This window comes from Corvus cornix, chromosome 1, assembly GCF_000738735.6.
Source record: "Corvus cornix cornix isolate S_Up_H32 chromosome 1, ASM73873v5, whole genome shotgun sequence".
NCBI lineage: Eukaryota > Metazoa > Chordata > Aves > Passeriformes > Corvidae > Corvus > Corvus cornix.
This window is the reverse complement of record NC_046332.1, coordinates 86,594,948-86,611,088: the sequence shown is the minus strand read 5'-3', so window position 1 is coordinate 86,611,088 and position 16,141 is coordinate 86,594,948. Positions and strand designations below refer to the sequence as shown.

The window sequence follows — 16,141 nt, the reverse complement described above, 5'->3', positions numbered from 1 at the left end:
TCAGAAATCAACTCTCCAGGTACTGGCGGGTGAAAAGCTAGACATGACCCAGCAATGTGCACTCACAACCCAGAAAGCCAATCATACCCTGGGCTGTGTCAAAAGCAGCATGGCCAGCAGGGTGAGGGAGGAGATTCTACCACTCTGCTCTGCTCTGCTCAGACCCCACCTGGAGTGCTGCATCCAGATCTGGGGTCCTGAGCACAGGAAAGACACAGGGCTGTTGGAGCAAGTCCAGACAAGAGGCACCAAGGTGATCAGAGGGATGGAGCACCTCTCCTATGAGGAAGGGCTGAGAGAATTGGGATTATTCAGTCTAGAAAGGAGAAAGCCTCCTGGTGACCACACAGGAGCTCCAATACTTAAAGGGAGTCCATAAGAAAGATGGGGACAAACTTGTTAATAGACCCTGTAGTGACAGGACAAGGAGGGATGGATTTAAAACTAAAAGAGGGTAGATTCAGATTAGATAAAGGGAAAATGATTTTTTACAATGAGGGTGCTAAAGCACTGGAACAGGTCGCCCAGAGAGGTGGTAGATGCCCCATCCCTGGAAACATTCAAGATCAGCTTTGACAGGGCTTTGAGAAACCTGAAGGTGTCCCTGTTCATTGCAGGGGGTTTGGACTAATGACTTTTAAAGGCCCCTTCCAAACCAAGCCCTTCTGTGATTCTGTGGTAAGTATAATAGTGGATTATGTATTTGCATTACTGAGTACGTACTGAATACAGTTAAAATACTGTAAAACATGTCACAATTACATTTAAATTAAATCTTTCTGCAGACATGTGATTCTACGATTATTCTTGTAAAAGCAATAGTTTCTTGACAGCTGATCGCACGTATGATCTTACATATAAATAGAAAAACACAGAAAAACCCACACTTACTTCAGAAATATCTCTCTTACCTGATAACAATCAATGATGAAACAGTTTTATTAAGAACTGGAGAGAACTTTACTTTGACAGACTTTCTCTCACCAGGTTTTAATATTAGACTTAAAATGAAATGATGAGCCAGGCCCTTTGTAAGTCCCACAGTCGTCTGTAGTGGTTGGACCTTAAGAGGGTGGGGAAAAAAAAGCAATGCATTAAAAAATAGGACATTTTTACATGTATTTGATAGAAATGGTATTATTTTAGCTAGAAAAGTGGTCTTGTCGTAAACAAAGGATACTACTCAATGACATATTCTGTTTTTTCAACCAGAAACTCTGATAGCACAAAAATTTCCCTACTTATTAGTAAACTGCTTATGTTAATGGAGAAGCAGAACAACACAGAGAGAACAACAGAACAGAACTGAGGTAAACTTCACCCATGTAGATTCATAAAGTGCTAGTGGAAGAAAGGTATCAGAAGTTCTTGCATATATATTTCAAACACTAAATTAGCATCAAACCATTATGGAATATTTTTTTCTCAGAATTTTCCACTGTTAAGCAAACAAAATAGAACAACTGCACAAAAAAGTGTATTTTGCTAAGTTTGCCATTTGTCTTCAGACACTGAACAAGCATCGAATGTTAATCTAAAACAAACTGCAAATGAAGGGGAAAAGTCAGATAGAAAAAGAAGTGCTTAGGATGTGGCATGCTCTATATGAAAAAGCACACGCTTAAAAGTAGTCCACAATACTCAAATCACTTAAAAGAACCAACAAAGCAATGGAAAAATAAATTCGTTCCTAATTTTAGAACTAGTAACCACTATGCTGAGGAAAATAATCCTGTCAGTAAGAGAATGAGTAAATGCAGTCTTCCTCTAACTTCAACAGTTGTATTATGATGTAAGTATATAGAAAAAGTGACACTTCATTAGTCACATTTAAAGAAATATTTCTTTTCCCAATTTCCTGATATCCAATAGATATCCCATTTTCCATACTAATACCTAAACTTGAAGGCATGTATGGCTGAACTATTATTAAAACATTAAAATACCTGAATTTAAAATTACCAAGAATGTACTGAAATACTTACACAATTTCTGAAGACCTGGAACTCTAGAGTCCTCTGATTGAAATTAGCTGGCCTACTCAAATTAAACCTGAAATGAAATTGCAATTTTTTCTTTCTCACAGGTCTCACAGGTATATACAATACACACTTGTATTTATGGATTTGAGCACAAATCAAGTACCTATGGTAGCCCAACACACAGCTGAAAGCCTAACTTGATTTTTTCTTATTTCCCCCCCCCCTTACATCAAGTTAAAGAAGTAATGTAAACACATTTTAGCTCAGTAAAAAACACAGATGTGTGTTCAACGGCAATAGAATTCAAATTCTACAGGTGACCAACACTAACCACCAACACAACTGCCATATCACGCATTCATTCCATGTAAAATGCATTTCTTCCACCGAGTGAGAACACCCCAAGGATTCCACAACACCACTTACCGTTCTAACAGCTTGTCAACGAAAGTGGATGGGTTAGAATACAGAGCTACTGGAAGAAACTGAATATACACAGGAACATCAGCTGGATTTTCTAGAAAAATTTCTTCTTCCTATTCAGAAAGACAATTTTTTAGAAGTTTACATTACCATTAATGCAATCAGAAACACCTGTTAAAATGGTATTATCACAAAAAGAACTTACTGATGAGCTGTTTGTGTTGGTTAGAGGGAAGTTTAGATGGCGTGGTGAACTAAGGATGGAAGGCCAGGACATTTCTGCTGTAATTTTCAACTGGACATCCTTCTGAAGATCTGTGTCTACTTCAAATACAGCATTCAGTCTGGAGGAACAGTTATAAAACTTACTTTTACATTTTGCAGGAACAAATTTTGAGAGTGTAACTGAGATTCAGATCACTAAGAAAAATAACCCAAAATATATTTGATAATTTGAAAAGGTACAAACAGTAGAAAGGGAGAAACTCCAATATAGCATCCACAATCCAGAAAATGGATTTTGCCTGCACATGTACAGTAAATCAGTACATCTACTCTAACTGCAATGGGTACACAGACTGTGTGCCTGCACACCTATCTAATAAACCTAAAGCAAATCTGAACAAGTCCCACTTGGTGCTAGCCACTATTTCCATCGGTGAATGAAGTTCTTTGCTATTAACCAACCTCCACACCAGATTTGGGTTCCATTTTCCTACAGGCTCTCCAGCATGAACTGAAACAACACTAACAGTATTGAGTTCTCCAGTCAGCAAAACAGACAAAATACTAGACTTCAAACGCAGAGAAGTATTTTGGAGAGACTCCAAATGTGCAAGTCACAACCCCTCTGTTTTCAGAAGTTATCTGTCCTTTCCCTGAATGATGCCTTGGACAGCTGGGTAATTTTAACTCTCTTTAAAAGTATTAAATACTCTAGAATATATAATAATAAATAATATTAAAGCATTGTATATTCAAGCTAGAACTACTGCTTATTCAGAACTAATGTTTAGTAGCATTCTCCTTTACTGTTCTCTTACTGTAGGGGATAGGACATTCTTGAAAGTTACTGGTGTGGCTAAATAGAGGATTCTGTTTAGATCAAATTTTCTCCGGAGTTATTAATATATCACCATTATAACACAGAAGTGATAAAGGGGGAATGCTTTTGTTATTCTATTTGGTTGCATACAGACATTTTGTTTCTTCACATACCTGTTTTGAAAGGGTAACCTGGATGCTATCAACACAAAAGACACACACTTGCTGTTAATGTTAACTCGTGTCTCCTGGAGATTAAACCAACTTTATGTGTGAGAAGGCAGATGTAAAAGGTATGTAGCAGTCTACAGAATTTGACTTTTTCTAAATATTAAGTAGCGACCATTGATCACCTCAAGGTAAAATATAAGAAAATTTTTGTAATTCACTGAAATGCAATAATCCTGGTGTGGTAACAACAGAAAACCTTATGAAATGTTAAAAGCAATATTGAGGATACTTACTATTTTAAAACAGCTTAAGCAGGGATACTGAACAAACACTATAATCTGTTTTTGGAGATTTTTGTAGAGTAGAGACTGCCTTGCTGTTACAATCCTTTCAAGAACTCCAGCAACTCAGTGAATAGTAACTTTCAGTGTTTTCTTTAATTTGAGGAAATTATTACTGTTTTTAACTTTTAGAATGCTCTCTTTAAAGGTTTTGCAGAGTAGGCCAAGCAATTCCTTCTCGGCCCCCTCTCAAAGAGCACAGCTTTTAAGAAGCTTTGTATTCAATAAGAGCACACATATCACAGAATTATTACTGATTTAAGGCCTGAGCAAACAACAGGAATAAAATACTTACCTATGGCTTGCATTCTCTTTTATTTCTGTCCATTCTCTGAATAAATTCTCATGCAAATCCCAGTCAGAATCCCATGAATCTTCTTGCATTGCTGTGCTGTGCTGAACTTTAGATTCCGCTGTAACAAATACTGTGGTTTTAAAAATCTCCACGTAAAATCATTACTTAAGTAGAAAACTTATTTTAAATGATTTTCATTATAAAGTTGAACATTACTTACATTTAGATAGAAAGGGCAATCCTACATAACAATGATCTCCACATTGTAAACCAGGATCAAAATAAATATTTGCAATCTGCAAAACATGTAAGAGCTGATCAGTTAACCAGCACAGTAAATCTGATGACCAAAGAAAAAAGAAAGAAGATTTCTCTTGAACACAGAAACTTAACATATGCTATAAAGAAAAGATAACTTACAAAGATTTAGAAATAAGGCATAAACAAACCTTTGATTTTTTTCCTGGCTCTAAATCTTCTTTATTACTTCTTAGCCTCTTATAATAAAACCTTACGTCTTCTGACAGGGACCGTATGTGTTGTATTTTCACCTTCTGAGAAAAGGAGTTCATAATGTTCAGGCTCTGGTGAACTACTTTCCCCTAAAAAAATAAAAGGAAGTAAGTCTGCAGGATATGCATTTTTTCCTAGCATATGTATCTATTTATGCAGGCTGGCAAAGACCACAGCACTGCTGAAATGCTAAACTGAGATTTTTAATTACACTATCTTAAAGAAATGCCATTTGCAACACTTCAAGATAGTAAGTTTCTGTGAAGTTGTATTCTTTCCTTCATCTGCTTTCAAACACAGTTCATCCTTCTTTGAAAATTAAGAACACGTGAAGTATCTTGGAAGAGCTAGGATAACAGCTCTCCTTAATCAAATCATGATAAAAGAAGTATCAGAAGAGGAGAGGCAAGAGAAAAGTTCAGTTTTCTGAGCCTCCTATTACTGAAGGGAAACAATATTTTCATAAGAGATCACTGCTAGCAATTAGAAATAGTAATTAGTTGCTATTAATTAGAAATAATCTAAAAGGAAGAGTAAAGGGAAGCTAAGATTACAAACACTACAGGTGACGGAGGCCATTTTAAAACCTCCTTCCTGCTCCCAAATGCAATTAAGACACCAAAACTACATTTAAGAAGAAAACAGGAAGTTTTTTCCCCACACCCTTAAACCCTGCCTCCTTTTCTGAGTCAAACATTATTTTATCTTTTAAGCATAGAAAATGCATTTTAATTGTCATGATCAAAATCCTTACAATGCTCAAGCTTTACCCCTGCCCTCAGTTGTAAATCAATGATTCTGTGCTCATGTTTCACACCTTACCTCAACACCCAACTCTGACATGTATAGAGGAAACAATTAATAAAAACAAAAGCAGAAGAAAAGTGCAACTCAGGACTGGCGGTGAGACTTCAGTATGAGCAAAAAAATCAGTATGAGCAAATATAAATACCCAAGACTATCTTTTAATGAACGTTTTTCTTGTTCCCCTTAAATCAATACTTTAGACTTCAAAAAAAAATTCTCTAAGTTTAAGTGGAGACATGGGCGAGGTCTTTTGCAGGTTCAAAATTTGACTGTGGCCTCGGGAAACAGTCACATATTGCAACAGTGTCAATAGTAGTAATTGCAGAGGGAAAGAAACTACAAGAATAAATCCTTAATGATACAGTCCTGTTAAACTGAATAGAAGGTATGTCAGAGCTTCATCTGTGGATTCCTATGAGTAACAAACAGTCATCAACTGGACAAGACACAGGTTTGTTAAAGTGTCTACAACAAATAAATAGTATTTTACTAAGACCTTCACATAGCATTTAGACATGAAACAACAGACAATGGGAAAAAAAATTGTTCATCAGTAATAATAGAAACAGAACAATGCCATCCAGCATAGAGGTCCTCAAAGATGAGCTTTGATCAGGGAAGAATTGAGAGGTGGCACTGTGAGGTAAAGATGACACTATGAAGCAGAAGTCAACACAGCTAAGATTTGTTTAAATCAAGACACTGACCTTTACAAGGTTTGTATACACTGTCAGTGTATTGCCAACAACCTTCAACAGAATACCAGAAATCACACTTAGGTACAAATACGCTAAAATTATAAACAGACAGACAGCTTTGGCAACCAGGCAGCTGCAGGAGAATTACATCCTAAGTATGAACTGAAAAGCATGTGTTACTAAAATAGTAGCACCTAGTTATTCCTGGATGGTGTAACTGTCAAGTTTCTCTACCAAACACTGAAACAAAAAGAACTGATGCTATTTTAGACTTATTTTCATAAGTAATAGAGGCATTACAGAAGAACTAAATGCAAGAGTAGCATGAATTCAGTGAGCATGAGTTTAGTTTGAAATGAATCCAAGAAAAAGTAAAAGTAAGTCTGCTGTTAATATTCTCAAATACAAGAAGAGCTAAGTGATCAACTAATGGAAGTAGTAAGTGAAGCTGACTGCTCTGAAAAACTTGGGGCTTGAACACAGTAAATAGCCTATAATCTTGTCAAAGGTGATAATTGTATCTTAATCTATACTCCCAGACAAAATTCAGGAGGCCAAAGGTCCCCTGAATGAAAAATTGTCTGAAAACATTACTAGAAAAAGCATGAAGACAATAAAAATCACAACAATCTGGGGAAGAGAAAGAATAATGACATCAAGGAAGCTATGCCTGAGAAACACAGATGCTACAAGAAGTAGTATCTGCCTAAACAAAGTAAAGCAAAAGCAAACAAACCAACCAAACAAAACTCCCCAAATCCAAACAAACAAAAACCCCCCACCAAAACTGCAAAGCCAAAACAAAAAGCCACAAACAACAAACAAACAAGACAGAGCCCCCCCAAAAATCAAGCTGACCAAGACTGTGAGCTTATTACTATGAATTACTGAGAAGTTCTTTAGCCATTTCAGCTAAAACAAACTCAAAGGAGATTAAAAAAATATTACTACTTTAAGGTCCAACATGGAACAAAATATTTGAACGTGGCACTCAAAAGGGGCATTCTTCACAGGAATTCTTCTTCTTCATAATAGTAATAATAATAATTTCTAATAGATTCAGATACAGAATATAGAAACTGCTTTATCTCCAGTGAAAGCAAGGGAAGTGGATCTTTAAGCTATTTTAGCTTATCAAAAGCTTATGAAGCAGTTCATAAGGAAGTTCTAGGTGTGGTACTCAGTGTGGTAAGTATCCATATAATGGTGAGGCTATATAGTAAAAAAAAAAAGACCAAACAGGTCTTAAAGATAAAAAACAACTAGTTATCTTTGCAACTGTAGCCATGACAGTTTGACCTCAAGAGTAGCAAAAGACTTCAGAAGAATTTGTGACACAGGAGATCAGAAGGAAGATGGAATTAGTGGCAATTGCAGCAAACACTCAATGAAGTCCTGCTCACTAACCTATCTTTCTCTGATAAGATCTATTCCATTACATGAGTATTCCAAGATCCCATTCAAGTGGGCTATTGAGGAGATGTAGGGACAACTCATGCTTGGAACACGTGGCAGAAAAACTCCAAACATCCCCCAAAATAATGACAAACTGATCATAACAGCTCAGTAGCACAATCTCTCCAGCAATTTGACACAGAACTCAGGACAGTGGTCTCCCTTGAAAAGGGGATATGAAGGAAAAACACAGCAAGTAAACATTTAATCCTCCCCAACTCTCTTACCGGAAAAGAGGGTGGAAGAAAAACATGTTTTGGGGAGCAGGTCAGCGAGCCTACAGCAATCACGGCCTTCACTGGTATAGTTAAAATCTGGACAAAAAAAAAACCCCAAGAAAAATTTAGAAAAAAACCTCTTACATTTCCAGCCTTTAAATGTCTCTTCCACTTTTAAATTGCATAGAATAACAAAACCCTGAAATTCTACAATTAATGTACTCTAGGATTATACAGACATTTAAAACATGGAGACATGAATTAAGATTTCAACCCATCATCATATTCTGAACAGTCACTCCATACTGTCAGGAAGCTCTCCTTCACTCAGCCATCCTCAGTTCTATTCTACAAGGAACAGAAAAGCATACTGAAAACATAAGCTCCCCAATGGGGTATTATATAGGTGTCATTTGAATGGGGCTTACTTTGTTGGAAAACAGGAGGGTAACATCTTTAAAGTAAATGAGGGAAAAAGATATACCTAACTTCTCAAAACATCGTAAGGTGTCATTGTAATACCTCAAGACACACCCAAAAAGTAGTGTGGAAGGGATGTCAATGAGATTCAAGTACCAATATAAGTAGAATAACTTGTAACAGGCAAGAAAATTAAATGCTTCAGAATCCGTAACTGAAGGGTCACATACATGTGTGGATACATTACAAAAAAGCTTAAAATCTCTGACAACTGGCAGAAATGGGAATTTCCCATTTTCTGTAGCACCATGAGAACCATGCAATCAGTGACATGATTTCCTGACTTCATAAGCACAGAGTCCCATTTGAGGTTTTTTTCCATATATCACACAAAGATATTAAATACCGATTGCATTATTCATTAGACTGTCTCCTGCAAAAATAAGGCACATGAAGTTGAGGCAACTGGCTGTTCCCTCCCCTAATAATCAGTGTAAGGATTCTGTTTCATCAGCTGCCAGCAAATTGTGGCAAACTGCAGTATGGTTTAGAGGGCATGGTGGTATCTTGTCTCTTCAAATCTTAATGATTCTATGACTCTCCAAAACAGCTTTCACATTGCGTTTTGACAAAAAAGTCTGATATTACAGCTCAGTTTCAGTAACTGATAAAGTATGGAGAAAAGCACATTGTCAGCACATGATACGCCCCAAGATCCATGCATTGATGCTTTCAGGATGTGTCATGTCACTGAAGAACCCAAACTGCAAAGCATTAGGTTAGATTTAAATGGATATTTCTGAAAGGCGGATGAAAATCATAATAGAAGCATAATTAGCACTACTGTTGTATGATGCAGGGTTAACTTGCAAAGATAACCTGACCTCCAGAGTTCCCTTCCAACCTCAACTTCTCCCTCATGCCACAGTCTGTCCACTAATACAACACTTAAAGACTGAACATATCTTTTGGGCAACACCCATTTATTATACAATAAATATACCTCATAATCTGTTGTGATTTGTACAGCTCCATCATGAATTCCTTCAAGTTCCTTCGCTATTAGACTCACTCTGAACACTGCATAATAGCCTGATGCTAGGATCACCTATAAATGGTAGAAAAAGTCACCAATGTATTCCATTAAACAAAACGAAACCTCACTAAGAACAGACTCAAAACCATTTAAAACCTCTGTCAGTGATAAACAAAAAATTCTCATAGATAAGTGACTAACACAAAAATTATCTATTCCTTGTGGTGATGAATTCCCACTCATCCCAGATTTATGATGAGCATCATCTGAGGGTATGGAGATTGGTTAGATTTTTAAAGGGTAAACATCATAAACAGCAATTTGAATACAATGCTGCTCCTTAGAATAAATTTAGTAAGTCTATATGCTTTATCATACTCAAGTTCAGACAAAAATTCAGAATTCTTATCTCTCCTCTGCCAAAATGAAACTGAAAGAAGTTGCAGAGGTTTGTCTCTTTTCTCCCCTCCTAAATCTAGCTTCGAGCAATGGATTCAAAGGATTACTTACTGAAGACTGATCAGAAGCAGTAGCATTTTGTAGTTCATGGTGGTTTGCAATTATTGTTGTTCTGTTTCCCTTTTCAGTTGTTAGAAGTTCTACAGCCAAGCCATCTCCTATAATATGCCAACTTTTTATAGCCAGCTTAAAAAGAACAAAAGGCACTGTTTTCAGCAACCACACTGATGTAATTTTTTTAAAAGATAAACTAAAAATAATGCATCCTTACCTCTATTGGATTGCTGTTGATGACTGCAAATAAAATGCTGGTAGCTTCTGTTGCACTCAATATGCCAAAATCTATAAATCGCTCTTCAGTTTTTGGAGACAGTACAAAGTACTAGAAAGATTGATAAAAGTATTTTAGCATAAGTGAAATATAAAGTGTGCTCAAACTCTATGCTCATAAAAAAATGCATTAGTAACTTTAACACAACTAAATTTCCTATGTAAAACTAAAGCTTTTAAAGGGAACAAAAAAATTTTTCAGCAGACACAGAAGTAGAATAAAGAATTAAAGAGTCCTATGAAGTCTGCCTCTAATGAGACAGAAGATAAAAAAAAAAAAAAGAAATGGAAAAAAAATACTTACATCTAGAAATCCTGTGTATGCTCGGACAGGTAGGTGAAATTTAGAAGCATTGGTGATAAGTAGAATATTGTTATCTATGTGAACAGATGATGTGGAAGGCATAAAATTAAGTGTAAAAATGTATCTGGATTCATTAGGTGGAATTAAGACTGGTTTACTGAAGTTCTGGACCTAGATCAGTGAACAATGAAGACCAAGGTTACAATTGAACAAAGTGCATCACATTTAAGCATTTACTACTAGGTAAAAGCATTCACTGAAATGGGACTTACTTTAAACATTGGTTTTGCTTCTTCTGGTAACACAACATCATGTATAAGGACTGCGAAACTGAACGTGTTTGATAGATAGATCAGTCTTTCCACAGAATCAGCAGCACTGTCACGGATGTGAAAGAGTGTGGCAGCATGATCAAATCCTAAATATCTATTAAAAGAAAACAGTGTAAAGAAAATAAAGATTGTCCTCAAAGTATTTTCCTTACACATAGACTAGAATTCATCAAACAGCAGAAAAGGTACATATCCCACTGCATGCTGAAACTATATTATTAGCACTACAGGGACATTAATAACTAAGTACATCAAATAAGATAAGAAAACATGCAAATCAGAATAATAGGAGGACTAAAAGAAAGTGTTGAAGTATTGAGACAATTTGTAAAACATGCATATTTCTTATTAACCAAATCATGCATCTGCAGCACAAAAATTCTGATAGGTAAGGTTTAGTTTGTTTGCCTTCAAAATACTCTGCCAGTTGTGTTGATAAAGCAGCACCTCATTCAAAAATGTTTTTAAAGTCAACTTAGCCATACTTTGTAAATAAGTAACAAAACCCAAGGAACACAGAGTTCTTCCAAAATTTTGCTTAAAACTAGAAGTATTTTCTCTACCTGTATTTCATATAGAAGTAGAACAGCAAATGCAAAACCAGAAATATTTCCAATGTCTCATCTGCAGTCTTCAGCTGCTCCGAAAAACAACTCACTAAGGACAATTTTAACTCAAGCCTTGAAACCAACTTATGAATGGCTAAGACTACCTGCCTCCTCCATTTGTTTAAAAACAAGAATATTCCCTTCTAATTTAGAGCATTTAGTTTTTGAGCTATGTTCAGTTACTGGAAGCTTACCCATCCAACACTTCTGCTTGATACGGTATTTCAAGTTTGGAATAGCTCTTCTCTTTTGCTTTAACAGTTATTTTCCCAGAAGACTGTGATGCTTTTTTAGCTTTTGATGCTGTACACACAAGAATATAGGAAGTTTGTTAAAGCTGACAAAAATTGATCCATTAAACTAGACTAGAATGAATGGAAGAATAAAACCACAGAGCTAGCCCACAAATTAATTACCATGGAAGGAAAAAAGTGGAGTTTAAGGAAATTTAATTTCAATAAGCAAACTGACATGGTGTAAAGTCTATGAAACGAGATCCCAATTCTGAATTCTTCCCATTTAACAACAGTTAGATGACCTGCCTGATTTAGCAAGCTTATCTACAATGGGGAAGCCTGATTGTTTCTGTCATATAAATAACTTGAACATGTCCAGAAGATAATTTGGACCCCAGATGAACTGAACTGCCCACTAAGAGTATGGACTATACAGATATATATACCTCCCCTAACCCTATATATATATCCCTCCCCAACAGAATAGAAGCCTGAGATTGCTGGGTCCCCTCACTAAGAGCTACCAGTTGAAAGGAACTTTGGACCAGAAACATAACAACTTCTTAATAATGAAGAAATGAAAGACAAAAATAGAAGTAGAATCCATGTAAGAACCCAAACTACACAAGCACCAAGAGTGATGCTCACAGGTCTGCTCCAAGATCACAGAACAAGCGATGTTAGCTGGGTAGCAGTAGTGCCAAAAAAATCAAGGGGATTCAAATACTAATTAAGAGAAACCACCAAGCCCCCAAAGCCCCTGCATGTAATTAGGACAGCTGACATTGCAAATATTTAGGGCTGGCTGCTTCACTGATAAGAATTTGTCAAGTCAATTTCTTAAACACATTAAGCAGCTTAACTGGGTATTTTTCCCAGGAACCACCATTCCTTCTAAGATGCACCATACATTAGCCAGTAGGTCCTCATATAACAATTCCCACCAGCTTCAAAATCTGAATATATTATCACCTCAAGTTGACAGAATTTATCTATTTCAGAATTTATAAGCTAAAACATACTTCGCTTGTCTTAGAAACCATGAGCGAATAAATTTCTAAAGTGCTAATCCATAAATGATAATAAAAATCAATCCTCTCCTCTTTATCCATGCTACTTCTAAAATTATGTCTACCACAAGCATTGCATCTATAAGATTCCATTTTTAAGCAATCCAGGCAGAAAGAGTTACAGCACCAACTACCATCTTAAAGCAGTAACATCTGAGTAGTTACCACCATTCTAACAGTTGATTAAAATCTCTATAAAAACAGAGGCGCCTTTCTGCAAAGTGTCAGCATAGTATTTAAAGTCACACTATATAGGAGAAAAATCATAGAATACCAGGTTGGAAGCAGACCTCAAGGATCACTCGGTCCAACCTTTCCTGGCAGAATTACAGTTTAAACAAGATGTCTCAGCACCCTGTTTAAAATGTCTGTTTAAAATAAAAATACATTTAAATAATCAGTGCCTTAACATAAGAATACTGCGATGTTTATTAGAAAAATCAAGAATACCTTCTCTTCTCATCTGTATTTACCAGTCTAAGATACTTGCTGATCATGAACAAAGACAATCCTTTCAGAAATAACTAAAGTTCAGAAGAACTATAAGCCTCTTCCGGGTAGGAAAATTCCATTTCCTTCTCAAAATTATAAATAGCATTTTGTTAAGAGAGTGAAAATAATCAATGAAACTTCAGTAAGTTTTCAGAAGCACTTGACAAGTTATAAGAAGAGAGGAGTGGTACTTACCATCAAAGCTAATACTTGCAACTTTGGTATATTTACTTTCAGAGGCTTTTAACGTAACGGGCTTGAAATGTACTGTTATAGCTTCGTTCTGTGGTGTAGGTCTAACACTCTGCAAACAATCAAAATAAGAAGCACCTGTAAATTTATCATTGCTAACATGCTGTGAAGCCTTCATGTGTCTTTCACAGTGATACAACTGCAACTAGTTTTGGCCAAGCTCTTACAGGTCTGTCTTTCCCATGACAAAGCAGCATTAGAAGTGGTTTTAGAATTTTTTTTCAGGTCCTACAAATTACTCAGTCAATATACAAGAAAGTGGGTAACAGTGAGTTCTCCTTGGGGATGTTGAATTAAGTGACAGTATGGCCAGAAAATATTAATAAAATAGAAAACAAACCTTATTTAAATTAAGATTTAATTTTTATTCTTAATGCTGCAGGGTTACAATAGCTAGGCTATTTGTTCCTGGTACACTCATTAACAAAGCTGTTGACTGAGTTGTGAAACTACCAGAGAGGATGCAGATATCTCCCTTGTTTCCAATCCCATGCTAAGTCTGCAGAGAAAAAAACAACTAACTGTATAGAGAAACATTTTGTAGATCTGCAATGACACTTTTTCTACACTAACACTTTACAAGGTCACTTTTTTCATCTGAGGATTTCTGTTTTAAACTAAATGGAAAAGGTAAATGAGCTATTGTGTCAGTTATTAGCCAGAGCTGATTTGTAGAGGTACTCATAGTACCATGCCGTAGGATAAGGGATTCCACGTCATCTGAAGACTATAAAGATTGCTAGCAAGCTCTCTATCTAGATTCCACAGAGAAACTGGGCATGAAGCACTTAAAAGCTCTTACTCTTGTTTTGCTTAAAATTAGGATGGCTGCCATGATTCTTCCTCCCCAGCTGTCTTCTCTTGCTTTAAGAACAGCTCAGCTGCTCATGTAGCAGCTGTTAAGCCACAGCAAATTACAGGATGCTGTATTACTGAAACTGAAATGAGTGCTGCCTTACCTTCTGCTGGGCTGCAGAGGTTTAGCACCTGCTTGATAAGCAGCTGAGCCTTTCTTGGTCAGGGAGGAGCAAGGCAGACAGCTAGCAGTACAAACCAATTACAGTCCTCCCAAGCCAAGCTGTCCTTGATTGTAAATTAAAGCCATAAAAGTGTGCATAAATAACTAAGTTCTGCAGACCACATGATCCTTAGCAGGAACAAGCAGCACTAGTCCTGCAGCTAACGAATAAGCGCAGTTAACTCAACCAGAAGTTTCGTATCTTGGATTTATAGCATTGACCTTTGTCCACCATCATGTCTGCAAACATGGGGGGCAGATATTTGGTATTTCTCTTCATAAGTCAATTAATAACTATCTCAATTTTCTTCTGATGAAATCCACACTACAAAACTGAAATCTTGACATATCCTTAAAAAAAACCCTCTTAAAGCAGATGAAACCAAAGCTGTGATAAAGTTCACAACTTTTGCATAACAGAGAGGACAACCATTTTTAGAAGCTCTTTTCATGAAAAATGCTTCCTTTAATTACTGGTCTGAAATAATGCTGATTTCATTTAGTAAATCAAACTGGAAATATTCAGAAGGACAGCCTGTTGCCAGAAAAATGGCAGGTTACAGAGATGCATCTCTTAAACCACAAGTGCACAACAAACCTACAAGTATTTACTCAAAATGTCTACAACTGGTTAATTTAGTTAAGGAAGGAATTTACACTGTTTTGTTGAAAATTTCTGAACTACATAATGCACATTTTTCATCTGTTGCTTGATTACATACTATAAAGGGAAATACAGAATTAAGACAACTAAAGAAAAAACAAACATCCTTAAGAATCCTTTCAACTTCACTTTCCTCAAATTTCAACCTATTTCATTAAAGCTCAAGTAAAACCTGTCCTGAAATATGCATTAAAAATCATCAAACATGGACAGATCCTGGAAGTACATAAAAGTTTAATCAAGAACATAATACTACCAATTTTCTCAGAAAATTAATCTAACAGCAACTTTTGTAGGGAAAAATAATTTTAAATAGACATGCTTCAGTAACACATGGCCCCACTCAAGATTCCTGACCCCGCTCTGTAAAGACACACTCAATATTTAGCGTAACTGCAGAAAAATTAAGACCTTAAATGTTCTAAAGGACACAAAGGGGGGCTAAAACTTTGTGCTTTTGCAGGAGTTCTTGAGAAAGACTTTGAAGGTTTCAGGACTCTCGGACTACATGTATTCCAATAAACTAAAGAGTACGGGTTGAAACACTGGCACATGTTCAGCTGTAATTGTCTACCAGTCAGAAGGCTCCTGAACCTAGTTTTGTCTTGCCCACCTAACAAAGACAAAAAAGCCCTGTGGCTACAGGTAGCAGTTTTAGGATAGTTCCGTTAGTGTCAGAACCACTACTGTACCGTTTTACTAGCTTTTACAGACACAACTGTCAGTAATTTGTTGGCCTTCTGTATAAACAGAGAAACCCCTAACTACCTAAAGCTCACTTTCTCCATAAAGAACCATCCAGAACAGCCATGGAATAAACTACTACTAAATTGTAATCTTTGATAATTTCAAGACACATGTACTCAAACGTGTGGATGAAAACGTAACACAGAAGTAAACTATTTCTTGCAGACTGCTACGAGAAATTAACCCCTATTCTAAAGTTGGGACAGAACTAAATACTTCCTTATAC

At 36.2% G+C, this 16,141-nt stretch overlaps 1 protein-coding gene across 1 annotated transcript in view; it reads right to left on the bottom strand.

The window, feature by feature from the left end:
• Window positions 1-16,141, bottom strand: part of TMEM131 (transmembrane protein 131) — a 94,467-nt gene that overhangs the window by 21,220 nt on the left and 57,106 nt on the right. Inside the window, 15 exon segments of the mRNA XM_039548392.1 lie at window positions 912-1,063; window positions 1,986-2,052; window positions 2,409-2,518; window positions 2,611-2,749; window positions 4,257-4,374; window positions 4,477-4,552; window positions 4,706-4,858; window positions 7,957-8,043; window positions 9,371-9,475; window positions 9,914-10,048; window positions 10,134-10,244; window positions 10,497-10,667; window positions 10,769-10,922; window positions 11,631-11,739; window positions 13,430-13,538. Coding sequence (XP_039404326.1) covers window positions 912-1,063; window positions 1,986-2,052; window positions 2,409-2,518; window positions 2,611-2,749; window positions 4,257-4,374; window positions 4,477-4,552; window positions 4,706-4,858; window positions 7,957-8,043; window positions 9,371-9,475; window positions 9,914-10,048; window positions 10,134-10,244; window positions 10,497-10,667; window positions 10,769-10,922; window positions 11,631-11,739; window positions 13,430-13,538 — 1,796 coding nt within the window.